Source organism: Scardinius erythrophthalmus (assembly GCF_964197995.2).
Source record: "Scardinius erythrophthalmus genome assembly, chromosome: 16".
Classification (NCBI taxonomy): Eukaryota; Metazoa; Chordata; class Actinopteri; order Cypriniformes; family Leuciscidae; genus Scardinius; species Scardinius erythrophthalmus.
This window is the reverse complement of record NC_138236.1, coordinates 36,867,584-36,892,348: the sequence shown is the minus strand read 5'-3', so window position 1 is coordinate 36,892,348 and position 24,765 is coordinate 36,867,584. Positions and strand designations below refer to the sequence as shown.

The 24,765-nt window shown below is 39.8% G+C and overlaps 1 protein-coding gene across 2 annotated transcripts in view; it reads right to left on the bottom strand.

The window, feature by feature from the left end:
• The window catches only part of lars2 (leucyl-tRNA synthetase 2, mitochondrial), a 125,306-nt gene that overhangs the window by 25,000 nt on the left and 75,541 nt on the right, over window positions 1-24,765 (bottom strand). For both annotated transcript variants that reach the window (XM_081389302.1, XM_081389303.1), the window contains 2 exons: window positions 7,607-7,705; window positions 3,977-4,114 (listed from right to left, as the gene is read on the bottom strand). In XM_081389302.1, coding sequence (XP_081245428.1) covers window positions 3,977-4,114; window positions 7,607-7,705 — 237 coding nt within the window. The remainder of the gene's footprint in view (window positions 1-3,976; window positions 4,115-7,606; window positions 7,706-24,765) is intronic.

Below are 24,765 nucleotides of genomic sequence, written 5' to 3'. Positions count from 1 at the left end.
GTAATTATTTGGAACCGAACAGAATCTGTCAAATCATCAAAAAGGAAAGAAAACACCATAGAAGTATCATATTAAGAAAATATTAAATAACAGCTCACAAGATTATTCATTTATTAGTCAGTGAATTATCACAGAATTTTCCTTTTTGGATGATATTTGTTAACACTATAATAAGATTTCATTTGTTAACATAAATTAACTGCAATAGTTAAGATGAACTAAGAATGAACAATACTACAGCATTTATTAATCTTAGATAGATTGTCAATTTCTAGATTTAATAATATGTTCTTAGGATCAAAAGTATCTGTTATCATTATTTAATGCAGTGTGAACTAACATGAACATTTTTATTAACTAACATTAACAAAGATTAAAAATTGCTGTTTAATGTATTGCTCATTGTTAGTTTATGTTAGTTAATGCATTAATTTATGTTAATAAAGGAGACCTCGTTGTACAGTATTCCTTTAATAAATATTCCTTTTTAATAAGGGTTAATAAACTTTTTAATGTTATTCTTACTATCATAGTATAAGAAATTGCTTTCCTTAAAATCTAGTAATTTCCTCACCAAGAAACCACATCTCATTTAAATATCATAACTAAGGGCAATTTTGCAGTAACTTTCATAATGAAATGAAGGGGAGCACTTTAGAATAATGTTTTATTAACTGCATTAGTTAACAACGACTAACCATGAAAAATACTACTGAAGAATTTACAAATATTAATACATTTTAACATCTACTAATACATTATTTAAATAAAAATCTGCTAATATTATCTAAATGGCCTGAGTTAACATGAACTTACAATGAAAAGTTGTATTTATAGATCAATAAATACTGTAACGAAAGAATTGTGCAATGCTAGTTAATGTTTATTAATGCATGAACTAATAATAGGACCTTATTGTAAAGTGTTCCCAAATCAAGTCACAATGCCTAAAATCAGTGGTCAAGTGAAAAGACTATTGGCGGATCTCATGTGAGTGTAAACACATCATTATATGTCATATTATGAAAGTTAAATGTTTTGTGAATGCAATTTCGTGCATGCATGATGTATTTGTACAGTAGTGGCCAAAAATTATGTCTGGAGGTGATGTTTGTTTTTAATAACCCTACAAGTTTGATTAAAGGAAAATATTTTATTCAATATTTTAAATATGAGGGAAGAACAAAACACTAGACTTGTTTAAGGTATTTATCTGACAAAATTATTTGGCAAAGGAAAAAAAATGCTAAACTTCAGCCTCAGGTTTTATTTTACTGTACAAAAAATGCATAGAAAAAAGCTAAAAGCAAAAAGCTGACAGGAAAAATAATACATTGACTAATTAATATTTCATTGGTTCTTTTTTGTTTTTGCATGTGTTCATAATTTCTTTGTATAACAGCCTGGCCAAAAATTATACCCGCACAATTTCATTGCGCTATCATCACATCGCCGCTCTTCCATCGGGTCAAATGGTAAGAGAGTTAATCTTGGAAACGCTGGTTTGCTCCGTCTGTCCGCCGGCCCTACTACAGTTAAGATGGCCTCACTGAATCAATATCCAATAAATCTTTTATTTCAAACGACTTTATCTCGCTCCTTAGACTTTATTTGTTCCTGAGACCTGGTTAACACAGGGTGAGTGAACGCCTGTCGAGATGGCTCCCCGACTGTGCTTTTTCAGTTCTCCACGGGCCACTGTTTCAAAACGGTTTTATAGTAAATACACCTTTTATAGTTTTGAAGTCCAGTTATTGAAGGTTGATTTAAAGTTCCTGTGCTACAGACCCACTAAAAGGACTTTATTCATACATATTCTGATTTTCTCTCTAATCTGGTGACTCAGGCTGATAGACTATTGACCCTTGGGGACTTAGTTCACTTAGGAATGTGAATTTCTTTCTTCTGCTGAACACAAACGAAGATATTTTGAAGAATGCTGTTAATCTAACAGTTGATGGACCCCATTGACTTCTATAGTAGGAAGAAAATACTATGGAAGTCAATGGGGTCCATCAACTGTTTGGTTACCAACATTTTTTTTAAATATCTTCGTTTGTGTTCAGCAGAAGAAAGAAATTCATACAGGTTTGAAACAACTTTGGGTGAGTAAATGATGACCAAATTTTCATTTTTAAGTGAACTATTCCTTTAACTTTCATCTCTGCTGCCCTTCGAAGCCGTTGGTCAAAGAATATGTAACTCTTTTAGAGTCTCTGAACTGTATTTGGTCCAACTCACAATCTGGGTCACTCGCACTCGTGGTGTTTCGATCTCAAATCTGGAGGTTATTGATGCATGTGTGTCTGACCATTATCCAGTTTTGTTTGAATCTGAGTGCTTTTCCCCGTCATCTATTTGCTCTCCGCCTCTCTCTCTCTCTCTCTCTCTCTCTCTCTCTCTCTCTCTCTCTCTCTCTCTCTCTCTCTCTCTCTCTCTCTCTCTCTCTCTCTCTCTATTCACTCTAACACTGCAAATTTGTTTTCTGAATATTATTCTTCACACTTTAATAATGATTTACTTTATCTAAATGATGTCACCCGTGCACGAAAAGCGGAGCGAAACAGATCCAGGTCTCAATTGACATTTTAAAATCGAGTCTGTCCAACTATCAAACGCCGGTAATGAAGGCAGAAACTAATTTCTTTTCTCAATTAATTACTGACAACGCGAAGAGACCAAAAGTCCTATTTGATACGACTGATTCTCTTCTAAACCCGACTATGAATATTTTATCTGAGGCCTCTTTAGACCTTTGTGAAGATTTTTAAAAACAGAAAAAATTTCACATTTTATTAGACGCTCCATTGTTTCCTCTGAACCATGTCATTTGCCACTGCCTTCCGCTATGAGTTGTCGGTCTAACTTTCCTCAGTTCAGTTTTTAAGGATGTTTTGTTGACATGTGCATTATCCTGCTGGAAGTAGCCATCAGAGGATGGGTACATGGTGGTCATAAAGGGATGGACATGGTCAGAAACAATGCTCAGGTAGGCCATGGCATTTAAACGATGCCCAATTGGCACTAAGGGGCCTAAAGTGTGCCAAGAAAACATCCCCCACACCATTACACCACCACCACCAGCCTGCACAGTGGTAACAAGGCATGATGGATCCATGTTCTCATTCTGTTTACGCCAAATTCTGACTCTACCATCTGAATGTCTCATCAGAAATCGAGACTCATCAGACCAGGCAACATTTTTCCAGTCTTCAACTGTCCAATTTTGGTGAGCTCGTGCAAATTGTAGCCTCTTTTTCCTATTTGTAGTGGAGATGAGTGGTACCCGGTGGGGTCTTCTGCTGTTGTAGCCCATCCGCCTCAAGTTTGTGCGTGTTGTGGCTTCACAAATGCTTTGCTGCATACCTCGGTTGTAACAAGTGGTTATTTCAGTCAAAGTTGCTCCTCTATCAGCTTGAATCAGTCGGCCCATTCTCCTCTGACCTCTAGCATCAACAAGGCATTTTCGCCCACAGGACTGCCGCATACTGGATGTTTTTCCCTTTTCACACCATTCTTTGTAAACCCTAGAAATGGTTGTGCATGAAAATCCCAGTCACTGAGCAGATTGTGAAATACTCAGACCGGCCCGTCTGGCACCAACAACCATGCCACGCTCAAAATTGCTTAAATCACCTTTCTTTCCCATTCTGACATTCAGTTTGGAGTTCAGGAGATTGTCTTGACCAGGACCACACCCCTAAATGCATTGAAGCAACTGCCATGTGATTGGTTGATTAGATAATTGCATTAATGAGAAATTGAACAGGTGTTCCTAATAATCCTTTAGGTGAGTGTATATATATATATTTTTTTTTAATTTTTTATTTTTTTTAATATGATTTTGATATCATTTGAATAAATTTTCCTAGACCGGCCATGACTGTACATGTGTGTGTGTGTGTGTGTGTGTGTGTGTGTGTGTGTGTGTGTGTGTGTGTGTGTGTGTGTGTGTGTGTGTGTGTGTGTGTTGCACCTGTGTGAAACCATGCCCTGGTCTCTGCAGAAGTGGCTGAGGAAGCGTGCGTAGTACAGGTGCATGACGGCGTGCTCCTTCCCTCCGATGTACACATCCACAGGCATCCAGTGATCCGCTCGGGAACGCTCGAAAGGCCTGTGAGACGAGAGGAACACCTCAATACTGTGTCCTGAGAGAGCGGCCACTAGGAGTCACTGACACACAGACATACACACACACCAAACTCACTGAAACACTCGAATACTGGCACTGCTTTACACAGACATCACATTTACAGCACTCCAATAACACATTCAACAAGAGAGAATGTGAGTTAAAACACCACAATAAGCACACTTAAACAAACTGTGATAAACAGACACGCCACACTGTATCAGCAGCTCTGAACTAACCGTACGTTTAACACAACCAGATACACACACACAGTACAGGACAATAAAGGGCTCTGCATTTACTTTCATTCAAAATGAGTTACAGTAACTGTGACAATACAAGTTGTATTACTAACAGAATGACTAATAACTAACAGTGATTCCACCGACTAAAAAACACCTTTTACAGGTTCTCTGAAAGAAAATCACATAATTAAATAGGTCACAAAATTGTTTAATTAGGGATTTCAATTGGCTTATATATATTTAATCATGATTAATCATAGGTAAACGCATTCAGTCCTAAATAAAGGAAAGAACGGTGAATAAAAGGCTATTGTGTCATTTGCAAATTGTGAAGATTACACTCAATAGAGTTATATTATATAACTATTTCATCTTTACAAGAAAAAAAGTGCATAAAAAAGAAAAGCACTGGAAATGCAAATATGTAATATGCTAATAAATATCATACAGATATAATAATTAAAAATACATGTAATTTATATTATTAATTATTACAGAATTGCATACTGGGTTTAAATTTCCAGTGTTTCTGTAATTATAATTAATATGATTAATTATACATTTTTAAGTAAAATAATTATTAATTGCACAACTTTCACCCGTGATGAACATATAGCTTCGATGATGATAAAATTCCACCGTACAATGAATTTGGTTTTGTGAGTTTGATCTGTAAATGAGTGAACAGTAACGAGGGCTTTCTCAGATGTCTCAGCTTCATCAGTCCCGGTCAGCGCTGAAGCTTCACATCAGTGTTAGCACAGAATGAAACTGTTATAATGTGGAAGCATTCATGAGAAATCGTGATGCATTCGTCAGTCAAAAGACTGAAGCTCAGAGCTGGAGCCTTTTATGCATCTAAATGTGATGCTATAAAACACTTTTCACAATTAGTTAATCTTGATGGCTGTAATGTAATAAAAACTTAAGTTTACAAAAAGTGTTCCACATATCATATGCAAAGCTGTTAACCAATCAAAACAATGGGCTTTAAAAAAAGATTGTGGTAACACTTTATAGTATTCACATTAGTTAACATGAACTAACAATGAACAAAACTTGTTTATAAATGCTGTAAAAATGTACTGTTCATTGTTAGTTCACGTTAACTAATGTTAAAGGCACAATATGTAACTTTTTTGCTTTAAAAATAGCAAAAATCACTATATCTATGTTATATTTTTTTTTTAGTTGTGTACTTACATTATCCCGACTGTTTCCAACAACTTTCAAACCAGGAGAAATTTTAATTTAATTCGAAGACACGGCCCGTTTCTTTATTTCCGTTTTGTCGCAGTCAATGACGTCATATCTGCGTTGTCCCTGGTTTCCGCTCGTGCTGCCATGGCAACCAGAGCTATGAACCAGAGCCCTCTGATAGTAACCAAGGCGACAGACGTGGACAATGTAGTTCGCAATGTCTATTTGCACGCTGTTGTTTCGTTCAAACATTATGGACCATGGCAAGCAGACTTTGGATAAATAAAGAACTAAAACGAGAATCAATATCAGCGCGGTGTTTTCGAGATGCCGAGAGCTCCCATAGACAGTATATAAACGAGAGCTCCACGTCCGAGACTTCGACCGCTTCTACATGTACTTTATTAAACAGGTGAGCACATTTACATAAAACTAATCAATGTTTTATAGTTCAACAATGATAAAATGTCAGAATATGATCTGTATGTTATTCTAATGTTGATCTAGCTTACTGCTAGTCTCATACAGACAAACTAACACATACATTTCAACACATTAAAATGCAGTTTAGTGTGCTAGTGTAGGCTAATGTTAGACCAAGTGAAACAGCGCTGCGTTACCTCACAAGTTTAATTTGTCTAATAAACTGACCTGTGAGTTGTAATTCTGCACTTGCGTGTAGTTCGGTAGAATGAAATGTCCATATTCCTTTTATATCCGCGGGACTTGCGTCGCGTGTGGAGCTGATAGCTGTCTCTTAGCAATCCCGAACTGCTTCATATCACAGTCATAATAAAAGCATCGATGTATTCACTCATCCATAAACATTATTAGATCGGTCGGCTTGATGTTGACGACAAGATCCATAATTCTTAGCAAATGTTGCGTCACTAACTACGCCTTTGTTATTGTAAGAGGTTAGCGACCCCTAGCGGCTAAAAAAAATGACATACTGTACGTTTAAAGAGGAGGGTGTGTGTAATGTTGCTGTTTGAGCATGAAAAAGCTCTGCAAAGTCACACAGTTCTTCTCTATATCAGTGTCACTGTTTCTGAACTCCTGAAACGCCTCCATTGTAGTCTTGAGTTTCTTCCGGGAACGAACACGTCACAATATTCCTCATTTAAATAATTCGTACGCAGAATAAAGGGGTGGGGCCTGGTTGAGTTAGTTAGTAGTGTGTTAAACTGGCGGGACATTTCCCAAACACACTTGAAGTGTCTGACCAATCACAACACACTGATCCAGCCGACCAATCAGAGCACAGCGTGCTATTCAGAAGGAGGGGCTTCAGAGAGAGGAGATTAAACAATCTGTTGTTCATAAACAAAGAATATAGGGCAAATAATGTGTTTTGAACATTCAAGCATGAAAACACATTCTAGTAGAGCCCAAAAACAACATCAAGACTTGGTAAAAGGGCAAAATAGGGCCTTTTTAACAAACAAGATGTGTTACCAATGTTGTTTAAAAAACATTTATTTTCATTTATCAGTCTTACTGTAAGTCTATGAGGTAACACGTTACAATAATGTTCATTAGTTAACATTAGTTAATGTATTAACTAACATGAACTAACAATGAGCAACACATTTGTTACAGTATTTATTAATCTTTGTTAATGTTAGTTAATAGAAATACAACTGTTCATGTTAGTTCACAGTGCATTAACTAATGTTAACCAATACAACCTTTGATTTTAATAACGTACTAGTAAATGTTGAAATGAATATTAACTAAGATTAATAAATGCTGTAGAAGTATTGTTCATTATTAGTTCATGTTAATGTTAGTTAACTAATGTCTATGATGCACTGATGCTGCCTATGAAGGCTTCAGAACAGAGTGTACGTGTGCGGGTGCCGCTTCATTGTGTGTTCATGAAGACGCATTACAGTGACATTTTAAAATCCTCGCTGTTGATCTGAAATAGCAGAGACAGATGGTCTTCCATTCTGAGTCTTGCTCTTTCAGCATCTCTCCACAAACACCTGGTGGGACACAGGGAGCGTCTGGATGTTTTCCTTACCTCAGCGGGTTGTGAGGGTCAGTGTATCTGAAATAGTACCAGGAAGAATCCACAAAGGTGTCCATGGTGTCCGTTTCTCTCTCCGCCGGCCCTTTACACCTGACATCAACACAAAGGATATTATTATAAGTGCTGGGCTTGTAGAAACAGTTCGTTCTCAAGAAACAATACCATTTGTTCCTCCATGACCTGTTTAATTAACAGAATACTGAACTTGGTCATAGTTTTAGATTTATTTAAAGATGATGTGCATGCTCTTTAAAGCTAAAATACTTTTGCATATGCTAGCATAGGGCCAGATTTTCTAAACAGGGCAAGTTAGCGTGGGAGCGCAATCCCATTAAAGCACTGATGGGAGTGTAAAGTTCTGCTCGTGATTTACTGAAGACGAGCAAATGAAAGAACACAGACTCAGCCGATCATTTCCATAATGACCAACACAATCCACCAAGATCAGCACACACTAGCGTCTGGTGTAAGACGTGCTTTTCTTGGGCGGTAAATAATGGTGCAAATACCAGTAAAGTGACGAGTGCAGACCTTAGTAAATCACCTTGATTTATGATTAATTTCATTTAATTTATGATTTATGAGCATGATTCATTTAAATTCTCTCATCCCATAAATCTTGCGTCTGAAAGGGAAACTCCTACAAATGCATGTGTAATTATATCAGCCACAAAAATAACCCTGTCCACACCTTTTCAAAGCTCATTTTCACTGCGTGTCTTTAGTAAATCCTGACAGTCGTTTTTAACACCAAATGAGAGTTTGCGCTGGAGCTGTTAGTAAATCTGGCCCTTAAAATAAAGAGTAACACAAGTCATTTATAGGTCGATTTTCCTGAAAAATTTTTAAACTGGCGGTAACAAAACTTTGCTCTGATTGTTTGAGCATCTCACTCAGCCCGACATGGCAACAACCTCAAAACCAATGCATTTCACCAAAGTTAGAGAGTGAAATCATCAGTCTTGTTGAACACATGGTTCAAACAGATGTTTACACCAATGTATGTTTACATGTGGTGCAGTGAGACAACTTACGAAGTAACATTTTGACAGAAAAATTACATCAAATGTTGTTTTATTTGTTAAATGAAACGTGATTTACTATAACAAGACAGACTAAAACCAGGTGATACTACAGTGTATTCAAAATATGACCTATTCTACACTACAGTTCAAAAGTTTGAGGTCCATAAGATTTAAACTAGATGTACCGCATCGCGGTACAAAATATGACCGCCGCTCAGGCCTGCACTGGCTTTCCACAAAAATAAATGACGTGGAGTAATTTGGCTGTATTGCGTGTTTATGTATATACCTAAAAAAAGTAATAGTATGTGCATGTCTGTCTGTGTGTGTGTGTGTGTGTGTGTGTATGTGTGTGTCTGTGTGTGTGTGTGTGTGTGTGTGTGTGTGTGTGTGTGTGTGTGTGTGTGTCTGTGCGTGTATGTATGTGTGCGTACATGTGTGCGCGTGTGTGTTTGTGTGTCTGTGCATGTGGATTTGTATGTGTGTGTGTATGGGTGTGTGTCTGTGCGTGTGGATGTCAGTGTGTGTGCATGCTTGCGTTTGTTTGTATTCCTGCATGTGTGTGTGTGACAGTATCATCCTAAACCAGCAACCCTTCGCTCAACAGCACCATCTACAGGCCGATGAGTGTACAGTCACTAAATGTGCACATAAATGAATTTATTTTATACCCCCCCATGGATGAAATTCTACAAAACTTAGCAGAGGATACCCCCAGAGGATGTCAAGTTAATCATACACATGAAATATGGTGCAGTTCTGAACATCTCCACTGAAGATAGGGGCGATCAAAGCAGAATAATATTGCATTTTCATTTTTTATGGGAGGGGCGCAAATCACAAATGAGTGATTATGGGCTAGGTTGATGTGGGCCCTTAAGAGCAACATACCATAACAATTACAAATGTTTACAATTACAAATTACAAAGCAATAACAAATGCATTTTTTTGGGTTTGGGGGGGCCCAGCGCGGGGGGGGGGGGGGGTTAGGGGTGAGTGGCCCCCGGGGACCAAACGAAATTTTTCCGTAGAAGTCTAGTGGGGCTACATGCTCACCAAATTTCATGTTCCCCGGTGTTTCGGTGTCCCTGGTATCGTTGACGAAAAATTTACGGGGGCCCCAGCGCGGGGGGGGAAGTGGCCCCCGGGGACCAAACGAAATTTTTCCATAAAAGTCTAGTAGACCAACATACCATAAAAATTTCTTCATCCTCGGTGCCACGGTTCAGGTAGTTATTTAGGAAAAACTGCATTTTTTGGGGTTTGGGGGGGCGCGGGGGGGGGGGAGTGGCCCCCGGGGACCAAACGAAATTTTTCCGTAGAAGTGTACTGGGGCTACATGCCCACCAAATTTCATATTCCCCGGTGCTTCGGTGTCCCTGGTATCGTTGACGAAAAATTTACGGGGGCCCCAGCGCGGGGGGGGAAGTGGCCCCCGGGGACCAAACAAAAATTTTCCGTAAAAGTCTAGTAGACCAACATACCATAAAAATGTCTTCATCCTCGGTGCCACGGTTCAGGTAGTTATTTAGGAAAAACTGCATTTTTTTGGTTTTGGGGGGGCCCAGCGCGGGGGGGGGAGTGGCCCCCGGGGACCAAACGAAATTTTTCCGTAGAAGTCTAGTGGGGCTACATGCCCACCAAATTTCATGTTCCCCGGTGCTTCGGTGTCCCTGGTATCGTTGACGAAAAATTTACGGGGGCCCCAACGAGGGGGGGGGGAGTGGCCCCCGGGGACCAAACGAAATTTTTCCGTAAAAGTCTAGTAGACCAACATACCATAAAAATTTCTTCATCCTCGGTGCCACGGTTCAGGTAGTTATTTAGGAAAAACTGCATTTTTTTGGGTTAAGGGGGGCCCAGCGCGGGGGGGGGGGGAGTGGCCCCCGGGGACCAAACGAAATTTTTCCTTAGAAGTCTAGTGGGGCTACATGCCCACCAAATTTCATGTTCCCCGGTGTTTCGGTGTCCCTGGTATCGTTGACGAAAAATTTACGGGGGCCCCAGCGCGGGGGGGGAAGTGGCCTCCGGGGACCAAACGAAATTTTTCCGTAAAAGTCTAGTAGACCAACATACCATAAAAATTTCTTCATCCTCGGTGCCACGGTTCAGGTAGTTATTTAGGAAAAACTGAATTTTTGGGGGTTTGGGGGGGCCCAGCGCTGGGGGGGAGTGGCCCCCGGGGACCAAACGAAATTTTTCCGTAGAAGTCTAGTGGGGCTACATGCCCATCAAATTTCATGTTCCCCGGTGCTTCGGTGTCCCTGGTATCGTTGACGAAAAATTTACGGGGGCCCCAGCGCGGGGGGGGAAGTGGCCCCCGGGGACCAAACGAAATTTTTCCGTAGAAGTCTAGTGGGGCTACATGCCCACCAAATTTCATGTTCCCCGGTGCTTCGGTGTCCCTGGTATCGTTGACGAAAAATTTACGGGGGCCCCAACGCGGGGGGGGGAGTGGCCCCCGGGGACCAAACGAAATTTTTCCGTAAAAGTCTAGTAGACCAACATACCATAAAAATTTCTTCATCCTCGGTGCCACGGTTCAGGTAGTTATTTAGGAAAAACTGCATTTTTTTGGGTTAAGGGGGGCCCAGCACGGGGGGGGGGGGGGAGTGGCCCCCGGGGACCAAACGAAATTTTTCCGTAGAAGTCTAGTGGGGCTACATGCCCACCAAATTTCATGTTCCCCGGTGCTTCGGTGTCCCTGGTATCGTTGACGAAAAATTTACGGGGGCCCCAACGCGGGGGGGGGAGTGGCCCCCGGGGACCAAACGAAATTTTTCCGTAAAAGTCTAGTAGACCAACATACCATAAAAATTTCTTCATCCTCGGTGCCACGGTTCAGGTAGTTATTTAGGAAAAACTGAATTTTTGGGGGTTTGGGGGGGCCCAGCGCTGGGGGGGAGTGGCCCCCGGGGACCAAACGAAATTTTTCCGTAGAAGTCTAGTGGGGCTACATGCCCACCAAATTTCATGTTCCCCGGTGCTTCGGTGTCCCTGGTATCGTTGACGAAAAATTTACGGGGGCCCCAGCGCGGGGGGGGGAGTGGCCCCCGGGGACCAAACGAAATTTTTCCGTAAAAGTCTAGTAGACCAACATACCATAAAAATTTCTTCATCCTCGGTGCCACGGTTCAGGTAGTTATTTAGGAAAAACTGCATTTTTTGGGGTTTGGGGGGGGCCCAGCGCGGGGGGGGAGTGGCCCCCGGGGACCAAACGAAATTTTTCCTTAGAAGTCTAGTGGGGCTACATGCCCATCAAATTTCATGTTCCCCGGTGTTTCGGTGTCCCTGGTATCGTTGACGAAAAATTTACGGGGGCCCCAGCGCGGGGGGGGAAGTGGCCCCCGGGGACCAAACGAAATTTTTCCGTAAAAGTCTAGTAGACCAACATACCATAAAAATTTCTTCATCCTCGGTGCCACGGTTCAGGTAGTTATTTAGGAAAAACTGCATTTTTGGGGGTTTGGGGGGGCCCAGCGCGGGGGGGGAGTGGCCCCCGGGGACCAAACGAAATTTTTCCTTAGAAGTCTAGTGGGGCTACATGCCCACCAAATTTCATGTTCCCCGGTGCTTCGCTGTCCCTGGTATCGTTGACGAAAAATTCAGTAAGGTGACGGGGAAAAAAAAAAAAAAAACTTTGACAATCCCTATATGACCGCTTTCGCTAGCTACGCTAGCGGCGGTCATAATAAATAAATGTATTCATCAAGGATACATTAAATTTTGCTAAAGTGACTGCAAAGACATTTATAATGTTACAAAAGATTTCAGTTTAAAATAAATGCTGTTCTTTTGAACTTTCAATTCATCAAAGAATCCGAAAATACATTTTTATCATGGTTTCCAAAAAATTATTAAGCAGCAAAACTGTTTTCAACTTTGATGACAATCAGAATTGTTTCTTGAGCATCAAATCATCATATTAGAGTGATTTCTGAAGGATCATGTGACACTGAAGACTGGAGTAACGATGCTGAAAATTCAGCTTTAAATTACATCTTAAAATATATTCACATAGAAAACAGTCAGTTTAACTTTATAATAACATTTCACAATATTTACTGTTTTTACTGTACTTTTGATCAAATAAATGCAGCCTTGGTGAATATGAGACTTCAAAAACATTAAAAAAACATTAAAGTGTATATGATTTCCAAACTTACAGCGACAGAATTGAAATACTGTAGGATCAGGGTAGGTCTCAGATTCAATAATGATAAATAATAAGTACTGAGGCTGTTACCATATATTAATTAGACAAGAATTAGTCGTCTGATTGTATATAAAGAGGACCTGTTAGGTTTTTCACATGTGTGTAATGTTGCAGTTTGAGCATGAAAAAGCTCTGAGTTCTTCTCTGTATCAGTGTCAGTGTTTCTGAACTCCTGAAACGTAGTCTTGAGTTTCTTCCGGGATGAACACGTCACAATATTCCTCATTTAAATCATTTTCTATAAAGGATGAAAACTACAACCAGTCATTTTCTATGAACAATTAAATTAAACTGAAATTGAAAATCAAAATACAAAATGAAGTGTTTTTTCAGTAAAGCTGTAAAGCTGTGGGGTTTCTCAGCTGGCACTGCCGAGCTCCCGAACACAGTCCCGTGTTCGTCTCGGTCTCGAACCCAAAGCAAACAGCGCTTTGCATCCCAGGCCATCTGTCACTCAGAAGACAGTCACACTTACTCTAGCGGCTCTCGGCACACTTCATTCGGCTAATCTTCAGCATCAAACCAAACTAATTAATGGCCAAACAAGAGCAGATTCCAGCCCTGCTAAAGTCAATCCAGGAGTGTGTGTCCATCCCTCCCTCCACTCCAGGCGGAGAGATCCGCCTCGTCTCTGATAATCAGAGGATCGTTCAGACAGTCCTGCCTATTATATAATGCCAGCAACGGGAGCCAAGCGCCACACGGTTGCCTAGCAACAGGGCGAAGGTGTACAGGTTAATTCTTTGAAAGCCAGGTGCCATCTGAGAGACGAGCGTCCCACATATGAGCCGTAATGAGGAGTGTGTTTATCGCTGATCTACACTAGGAAATCCGGGCTTTATTGATTTATGCTTTTTTTTAATGCAATTTTACAGTTTTGGTTTGGGTTTGTTTTTCCACTCAGTGGTGGAAGTGTGTGTGTGTGGCTGGACTGATTATAGACTGAACACAGACTCTCCTGAGAGGAAGACATTAGATGCACACTGACAGGGTACGGCACACATGAGGGAGAAAACCTTAAAGTTGGCATGAAATACAATTTCAATGTACTGAATCTATTTTCTAAATGCAAGCTATGGATAGTAAAATGCCTCTATTATGTTATTTTAAAGGTTCCTAAATTTGTTTTGGAGTCTCCTACAATAGGTCCACATGCATCCAAGGCCAAAAAACACTTTTCTCATAATATACATTCACCTCATTTCACCCCAGTCTGTTGTGATTGGTCTACTCTGCTCTGATTGGTCAGATGACCCAGTCTGTTATGATTGGTCTACTCTGCTCTGATTGGTCAGATGACCCAGTCTGTTGTGATTGGTCTACTCTGCTCTGATTGGTCAGATGGTCCAGTCTGTTGTGATTGGTCTACTCTGCTCTGATTGGTCAGATGCCCAGTCTGTTGTGATTGGTCTACTCTGCTCTGATTGGTCAGATGGCCAAGTCTGTTGTGATTGGTCAGATGACCCAGTCTGTTGTGATTGGTCTACTCTGCTCTGATTGGTCAGATGACCCAGTCTGTTGTTATTGGTCTACTCTGCTCTGATTGGTCAGATGGCCAAGTCTGTTGTGATTGGTCAGATGACCCAGTCTGTTGTGATTGGTCTACTCTGCTCTGATTGGTCAGATGGTCCAGTCTGTTGTGATTGGTCTACTCTGCTCTGATTGGTCAGATGCCCAGTCTGTTGTGATTGGTCTACTCTGCTCTGATTGGTCAGATGGCCAAGTCTGTTGTGATTGGTCAGATGACCCAGTCTGTTGTGATTGGTCTACTCTGCTCTGATTGGTCAGATGACCCAGTCTGTTGTTATTGGTCTACTCTGCTCTGATTGGTCAGATGGCCAAGTCTGTTGTGATTGGTCAGATGACCCAGTCTGTTGTGATTGGTCTACTCTGCTCTGATTGGTCAGATGGTCCAGTCTGTTGTGATTGGTCTACTCTGCTCTGATTGGTCAGATGCCCAGTCTGTTGTGATTGGTCTACTCTGCTCTGATTGGTCAGATGGCCAAGTCTGTTGTGATTGGTCAGATGACCCAGTCTGTTGTGATTGGTCTACTCTGCTCTGATTGGTCAGATGGCCAAGTCTGTTGTGATTGGTCAGATGACCCAGTCTGTTGTGATTGGTCTACTCTGCTCTGATTGGTCAGATGCCCAGTCTGTTGTGATTGGTCTACTCTGCTCTGATTGGTCAGATGGCCCAGTCTGTTGTGATTGGTCTACTCTGCTCTGATTGGTCAGATGGCTCAGTCTGTTGTGATTGGTCTACTCTGCTCTGATTGGTCAGATGACCCAGTCTGTTGTGATTGGTCTACTCTGCTCTGATTGGGCAGATGACCCAGTCTGTTGTGATTGGTCTACTCTGCTCTGATTGGGCAGATGGCTCAGTCTGTTGTGATTGGTCTACTCTGCTCTGATTGGTCAGATGGCCCAGTCTGTTGTGATTGGTCTACTCTGCTCTGATTGGTCAGATGGCCCAGTCTGTTGTGATTGGTCTACTCTGCTCTGATTGGTCAGATGACCCAGTCTGTTGTGATTGGTCTACTCTGCTCTGATTGGGCAGATGACCCAGTCTGTTGTGATTGGTCTACTCTGCTCTGATTGGGCAGATGGCCCAGTCTGTTGTGATTGGTCTACTCTGCTCTGATTGGTCAGATGGCCCAGTCTGTTGTGATTGGTCTACTCTGCTCTGATTGGTCAGATGCCCAGTCTGTTGTGATTGGTCTACTCTGCTCTGATTGGTCAGATGGCCCAGTCTGTTGTGATTGGTCTACTCTGCTCTGATTGGTCAGATGGCTCAGTCTGTTGTGATTGGTCTACTCTGCTCTGATTGGTCAGATGACCCAGTCTGTTGTGATTGGTCTACTCTGCTCTGATTGGGCAGATGACCCAGTCTGTTGTGATTGGTCTACTCTGCTTTGATTGGTCAGATGGCCAAGTCTGTTGTGATTGGTCTACTCTGCTCTGATTGGTCAGATGGCCCAGTCTGTTGCTACGCAAAAAAACGGCATGTTGCAATTATCGCAATTAAGAGATGGCAACCCGTGACGTTCTACCGGGAGCTGTTCATGTCTTCAGGATCGGATTTATGCATTTCTATGTCAACAATATCATCGCTGAAATGAATCTACAGTAGTCGGGTGGTACAAGAGCCCTGTAAGCTGTTTACATTATTATTGTAATATTATGTGCTTTGACCTTTGAGACATGAGGTAATTTAACAGCGTCTCTTGCGACACTTATGCTGTGAGCGTTCATGTGTTTTGAAGGAGGCGTGGCTTTGTAGACATGTCTTGGTGTGGCTTTGTTTTTGTGTGACCCACAACAATCATTCAAGCATTTAATCAGCACCAAAATCCGGCTGTGAGAGCTTACTCTGTTTTTTTATCCTCAGATTTCAATTAAACTTCTAACAACGAAGCCAGAGACAATATCACAGCTCAGGAAATGACTTCTGTTTTCCTCAAGGACGAGGCAGATAAGCACCATCTCTCTCTTTATCTTGTTTCCGTCTCTTTCTGTCTCTCTCAGCCGCTTCACTGAATGTAGGTGATCATTTAAAGAACTGAGGTGATTTTCATCGAGGTCTCAACAGATAAGAGATGATCCGGTCTCCTCGTCAGCAGTGCTCATTGACAAAAACTTTAACTGTCTGAATCAAATACTGTAATTACTTTCTATAAAGTAATCTATAAAGTACTTTCTATAAAGCCTATGTTATATTTCAATGACGACCAGATGAAATCTCTAAATTATTCAAGTTGGCAGAGTGTGAGAAATAAAATATTGGATGACCAATCATTTTCATCTATTAAATTCAAATAAGACTGAGGTAAAAGTAAAAGACCTGGGTGTTATATTTGACAGCAACTTGTCTTTTGAAAATCATATTTCATATGTTACAAAAAACAGTCTTCTTCCACCTCAGAAATATCGCTAAGCTACGGATCATGCTATCAGTTTCTGATGCAGAAAAGTTAGTTCATGCATTCATGACCTTTAGACTAGATTACTGTAACGCAGCCGGTTGTCCTGCATACTCAATAAACAAGCTACAATTAGTCCAAAATGCAGCTGCTAGAGTTCTTACTAGGTCAAGAAAATATGATCATATAACCCCAATTTTATTATCTCACTGGTTACCTATTAAGTTCAGTATCGATTACAAAGTATTGCTACTGACCTATAAGGCCCTAAATGGTTTAGCTCCTGTGTATTTAACTGATCTTCTATCACCTTACAATCCATCATGCTCTTTAACACTAGAACCAAAAAGGGGTAAAATTTACCCATGGCTGTTTATCAAATTTACATTACAGATTTTCAATAAAATACCCACATCTCCCAGTCATTGACTTTTACTAATATTGTGTTATTTACAATCCCCTGTTGTTAAAAAAAAAAAAACAACAACAACAAAAAAAAAAAACAGATTAAAAAAGGGGCATTTATACCTAAAACCGCCGAGTTTTAGGTTTAGGTTTTAGGTTTTAGCAGGGAAAATTTTACCTATTTATTGCCTTTATTTTTGTGCTGTGTTTGCAAAATGTGTAGGCTTACTGTAAATAGTCACACAACGCATGTTAAAATAAAGAAGTTTTAAGCCTACTCATAAATGTTCAAACTTTGGATTAATTTTGGACTTTGGATAGGTTTTGCCATTTTTATCGTTTATTGTTCGCTACTGTGTTGCTATATATTAAAATCTGCCCATTTCCTGAAAAAAATGTAAAAAAAATTATTCTGATCTATGATGTTATTTTATGATTACCCCAAGTTTACTGGTGTTCTCTTATTCAAATTATAAATTATATATAATTAGGTGAATTTGTTGTTGCATCATACATCATATGCAGTGCGTGAATTATTATTGCTCATTATTACTATTTAGGCTATTTTAGTCATTTAAATAATATGGGTTATCTTACTATGTGGTTAATGACATTTTATTATAATAATACACAACACAAATTTGTATTTATTTCCTTCTAATTCTCGTTGTTATTGTTCACCATTAAGAATAGTTATAAGTGTAGCCTGCTTAAAATAGCCTTGGAGTGGCTTCATAGAGACAGGAACTAAACAAAGCGTTACTGACAGACTGGGAAGAGAGGAGCCGCAACAATGGAGAATAATGTGTTTTGAACATTCAAGCATGAAAACCTGTTCTAGTAGAGCCTTTGAAAAAGGGCAAGATATGGCCTATTTAACTAAATTAAGAGAACTAAACGAAGTCCTTTAAATCTCAAAGAGTTGCTTCTTTAAGCTTTTAAATAAATAAAAACGGTTGCTAAAAACACAGGTTCATGTCCACAACTTTATCTGCAGCTCATGCCCTAATTTCTACAGCTGTTGCAATATTTCAGCAGTGGCTGGGACACAGCTTGTGACTCCTTCAACTATTGTTCCCTTTATTTCAAGTTGTTTATGAATTAATTTCAATCACCTCTTTGAATTTCTAAAGGTAACCTACAGGCCACAGAGAAGAACAGGACATCCCTTACACAGAAGCTTGGTCCATAATTCATAAGGGCTCAGAACCTTGATTCTGTTCTATACGTGTCCTTATAAATATACAGTTTCTGCACAGTATTCATAGTTTAACTTTACCATTTGTAATAAGACCATTGTTTTTTTAAATTAGCTAACAGCATTAGGCGTACGTCACAGCCCGGCAAAACCGCACCTGACAGCCAAAGTTGATAATAAATACAAATAAAAGTCTAATATATTCCCGACTATTAAACAGTGTCGACTATTAAACTTAAAATTAAAAAAAATAACATTTCTGTCATAAAACCAATGTAGCAGTAAAAAACCACAAGCGCTCAGTGTCGATTATGGTAATGATGTTATTCGATGCTATATCCTCTAATATTTTTATCTTTATTTTTTATCTAATGCATGCTTCATTCAAGCCCTTTCCGTTGCTTCTCTCTCCCGCTGAAGATGCTAAAGCGCCACAAGAGCTGCAGATGTAGCGGTTATTTAAAAAAAACAGTGGCAGAAACATGGTAAAAAACCATGGGAGTTGTACCCAAGTCTTGTAAACACGCAGCACTGGAACCAGTTATCAAGAAATCTAGATCTGGATTCATCAGTCTTTGCTCATTTGAGACCTATCTCGAAACTTCCGTTTCTTTCCAAACTACTGGAGAAGGTCGTATTTGGACAATTTAATTCATTTCTAGATCTACATGGTACTCATGAAGTGTTTCTGATTTTAAATCCCTGTATAGTACAGAAACTGCACTGTTGAAGGTTTTTAATGACTTGTTACTTGCTACTCACTCGGGACTGTGATATTTTAATTTGACTAGACCTTTCGGCTGCATTTGATACTGTAGTGTAGACAATAAGATCTTGATTACACACTTAGAACAATATGTTGGTATTAATGGTATTGCGTTGGCATGGTTTAGATCCTATTTGTCTGAAAGTACTTTCTCAGTTTGTTTTGGAGACTTTACCTCCTCGACGGCTTCTTTCAGGCGTGGGGTCCCCCAGGGCTCCGTTTTGGGGCCTATTTTGTTCTCCCTGTATATGCTCCCCTTAGGATATATTTTTAGGAAATTTGGCATTTCTTTTCACTGTTATGCAGACGATACGCAAATTTATCTGCCTTTGAAACCAAAAGATACTCGCACTTCAGCGCCTCTATTGCAGTGTCTTGAGAAATTTAAGGCCTGAACATTTCCTTATCTTTAATGAAAATAAAACAGAAGTTATGCTTTTTACGCCAGGAGGCACTTATGACTCATTAGATTTGTACAATGGTGAATTGAATCCACTTGTGAAGCCCTATGTAAAAAATTTAGGTGTTATTATGGATTGTGATTTTAAATTGGGACAAACAGATTAAAGCCACAGTATAGAAATTTTCTCCACTCGGGGTCATTAACCTCTTTACAATAACAAAGGCTCATTCTACCGAACTACACGCAGAATTACTACTCACAGATCAGTTTATTAGACACATTAAACTTGAGGTAACGCAGCGCTGTTTCACCTGGTCTAACATTACACTCACACTAAGCTGCATTTGAATGTGTTGAAATGTATGTGTTAGTTTGTCTGTATGAGACTAGCAGTAAGCTAGATCAACATTAGAATAACATACAGATCATATTCTAACATTTTATCATTGTTGAACCATATAACATTGATTAGTTTTATGTAAATGTGCTCACCTGTTTAGTAAGTACATGTAGGAGCGGTCGAAGTCTCGGACGTGGAGCTCTCGTTTATATACTGTCTATGGGAGCTCTCGGCATCTCGAAAACACCGCGCTGATATTGATTCTCGTTTTAGTTCTCCTTTTTTATCCAAAGTCTGCTTGCCATGGTCCATAATGTTTGAACGAAACAACAACAGCGTGCAAATAAACATTGCGAACTCCACAGTTGTCTGCGTCTGTCGCTTTGGTTAATCAGAGGGCTCTGATTGTATAATGTAAATACACAACTTTAAAAAATATATAACATAGATATAGTGATTTTTATATTTTTAGCTCTAGTTACCATGGCAGTACGAGCGGAAACCAGGGACAACGCGGATATGACGCCATTGACTGCGACATAACGGAAATAAAGACACGGTCCGTGTCTTCGAATTAAAATATGAATTTCTCTGGATTTAGAAGTTAATTGGAACTGTCGGGATAATGTAAATACACAACTTTAAAAAATATATAACATAGATATAGTGATTTTTTATATTTTTAAAGCAAAAAAAATACATATTGTGCCTTTAACTCGTTAGTTAAATGTAGTTTTTTCCAACTGAGACAACACACCAAGGTTAAATCGTTCCTGTCCTTTAAATAATTTCAAAGACTTTTTATTTCAACTCATCTGGATTATTGTAATGGCCTCTGTATTAGTCAGGCCTCTCCTTTCAGACTGCAGATGGTCCAGAATGCGGCAGCTCGAAAGCGGGAACACATTACCCCTGTTCTTGCCTCTCTTCACTGGTTACCTGTCCATTTCAGGATTCATTTTAAGATTTTGGTGTTTGTTTTTAAATCTCTAAATGGTTTAGCACCTAAATATCTTTCTGACCTGATCAAGCATATGCTCCGCTAAGAGCACTCAGGTCTGCTGGCCATTTGCTTTTAGTTGTCCAACGGGTAAAGTTTGCAGTGCAGTGGCGGAAGCCCCGAAGCTCTGGAATAGTTTGCCCCTCTACTTTAGACAATTTGAAATTACTGGTTAACTTTATATTCTTGTCATGATGAGAGCAAATATTTGTATTATTATGTACGTTGTTTGTTTCTTTTTAGTAGATACTTATTAATATATATGAGCCCTGAACCCCCATATAGTATATTTTCTGTCACATGGCCTTTTACATATCTAAATGTAAAAACAAGCATGATAAATAGCCTTATAAAAAATCTGACTTTACCTTTACTTTTAATATTCATATCCAATTGGGCTCAGCTGATGAAATATTCATTTTTATCAATTCTAAGAAACTTTGGCTCTCAGGAACCAATATCTTCATCTCTGGTGACCGTTTTGTTTAGAATTTTTTTATTTAAGTACACCCGCTGCACAGATGGAAATACATATAACGATTCCAAAAAAGTATTGTTCGGACCTCTGCTGGGAAGGAAAAACCTCTTGGAATTTTAATTGAATAATTGGATCCTGCATGAGTTCTTAAAGTGACAGCAGCCTAATAAACCTGCTGCAGTCTGTTTCATTAACATTAATCAAAGAACAACAAAAAAAGAAAAGAAAATCCCTCCCTGATCTTTGACTGAATAACTTTTGTAACTTTAAGGATTAATCTATATTTTATTTATAAAAAAAAAACAAAAACTATGCAGTAGGGATGTCCTGAGCCGATCTCAAGGATTGGTGTCGGGATCGTTTAAGCATTTTTTAAACTGATCGTATCGGCTATCCTAAGCCCGATCCTTTATTTTACGTCAGCTGTCATGCAGGTTTGGTGCAGGTAGCAGAATGCACCTTCAAGTGGGTTTGCCAACCGCCAGTAAGAGGGAAAGAATAAGGTCTGTTCTAGCGCGTCACACACGCATGTTCAAGCTTCCGTGTTTAGTATATTTTAGACAGACTTTTGAGAGGAATCACAGCCTTCTGATTGTCTGAGACGCTTTTGCCATTACATGTTGCCATGGGTTGTGTCTTGGTTCGGCATTCTGATACCGCGAGCTTCATGCTTTGTCACCTTATCTCCACTTTTCTTTCTTTTTTTTGCGCAATTAATCTGCTTATTGTACATATAAAATAGAATAATTTTATATCAGTAGTCCCATATTTATAATTGAGAACACACAGTCTGTTTACAATGTCTACCATTGTTTATATCTACTAATGTCTTATATACAGTATATATGTATATCAGATACTCAATATTCAATGACTCAGAATACAAAAAACTTGATTGGGACATCCCTACTATTGTCACGATGTGGCTGTAATGAGCGCATGAAGACAAAGAGTACAAAATAAACAATTTTAATAAATCCAACAGGAATACTAGGGAAAACTCAGGAGCTAGAATCAACAACCACGTATGATACAGGACAGGTACAGGTGCCCGCCATGTTCCCAAATGCACGCTAAACTCTCAGCACATGCAGAGGTCACTGCATTCATTCACTGTGAACTGAGCCGTTCTGAGACGTGGTAAACACCGTATCACCGTCTGACTGCATGAGCAAAGTGCACACTTCCTCTGTTGCCCCTCTTTTTTAAAACAATAATTACAAAAATCCCAATTTTAAATCTGCCACCCTGCTTCCTGAATATTGGCATCGGCCACTAAAAAATGATAATAGTCGACCTCTCCTGAACCACATTTCTGTGTGTGTGTATTTTACAGCTAAAACATGTTCGTCTCTCTATTCGTGTGACTATCTGACAAAGGGTTTTTGTATAAATGTCATCAGCTTTCAGCAGCTCTGCCGGCATTACCTACTCCATGGTCAGAGAGGGTCTATTAATACCCTTCACAGTGAGGAGGTGCTATCTGAGCGCACATCTACAACACCTCCATGACTCAGTGGTAATGATCCCTGTAGTCTCCAGGGGACGAGAGCTCCCAGAAACAAGACACTTCAGTCTGGCTGAGTCTTTTGATGATATCTGAGACAATGAGTTCTGGTCCAATCTGCCATTATTTCACATGACAGAGTGGGAGTACAAAGATTCAGATAATGGAAGAAAATTATTCCACTTATATTACAATTCCACCAGATGAATCTCTTATCAAACACTTTTTATTTTCCATTTTCTAAGAGTTCAATTTATAATCTCAAAGAAACCACTGTCTGACCTCTAAATGTGAGAAGACATTTCCTCTGAGACAAGTCCAAGTAATTAGTGCTCATGCTCCAGATCGAGCCTTGGTGCTCATATGGGGGACGCAGGTTCAAATTCAACTATGCTCCTATGCACACTTCTTTTACCTTCCCTCTCTCTCTACTTTTAAATTCACTGACCTTTCTGTCTCTATCAAATCAAATGGCAATAAATCAAAGCAAAACAAATCAAGACAAAAAACCCACAATGAAATAAAAAGAAAACAAACCTCCATGGCAGTGACTCCATGCTAGCACACGACCTTCCATGATATTATTTAATAAAAAATAAAAAAATAATTATATATATATATATATATATATATATATATATATATATATATATATATATATATATATATATATATATATATATATATTAGGGCTGGGAATCGATTAAAAAAAATTAACTAATTAATTGCACAATTTCTGTAATTAATTGCAATTAATTGCGTTTCCCCCAAGCTTGTAATCATCAATATTTAAAGGAATAGTTCACTTTAAAATTAAAATTCTGTCATCACTCACCCTCATGTTGTTTTAAACCTGTATGAATTTCTTTCTTCTGCTGAACACAAAGGAAGATATTTAGAAGAATGTCAGTAACCAGACAGTTTCTGGTACCATTGACTTCCATAGTATATACTAATTATCAAAATAAAATATAGTCCTACAAAGCTATTATTACCAGAGCATGTAATCAGAGCAGGTAATTTTACCATTGCTGCCCAGCATGGCTATACCAGCTCAGCAAACAGAATTTCACGTTATTTGAGTGGACTTTACTTTTCCAGTGCTCGGTACATGATTGAAGCGTTTGGGCCGTTGTCGACAGAGCCGCCGACACACACACACACACACACACACACACGTGACACACACACACATACACGGAACGGAGAGCGCGCCGCTGGCTGGGCCGTTAGAGCCGCCGACACACACACACACACACACACACACACGGAACGGAGAGCGCGCCGCTGGGCCGTTAACGACAGAGCGCGCCGACACACACACACGCGGAACACAGCGCGGCGCACACACGGAGCGGAAAAGACCAGCTTTTTTTTTTTTTTTTTTTTGACGGCCCATAAAACTCGTACATCGGCGGCCCATTCGTTTTGTTTTGTTTAATTGACAGCGCTGGGTTAGTGCCGGTGTAATGCATTGGTCAAAAAAAAAGTAAGCGTTAGTTTTTTTTTTCCACTGACAGACCGGCCCATGAAACGCGTAGATCAGCGGCCCATTGGTTGTTATCTTGATTGACACTGGGCTGGCCCAATCACATCATTAAACACCTCCCCCTCTGGGCTCTGAGCGAGCGTGCAGTGTCAAGTGTGTCCTGTTAAAATTGTCTGAGAGATGGAGAGGAAACGCAAGGAATGTGCAGAGAAATAGCGTGAAAAATAGATACAGGCCCTTCAAGCAGACGCTGTAAAATGTGTCAAGATATATGTTTTCTGCAGCAGCAGGACCTTCATCAGCTCCAGTGGCTGATGATGAGGATAGTGAGGAGGATCAGGAGAGAGAGATGAGAAAGTGTAACGTAGAGCAGGGTTCTCAAGTCTCACGCATTGGCCGTGA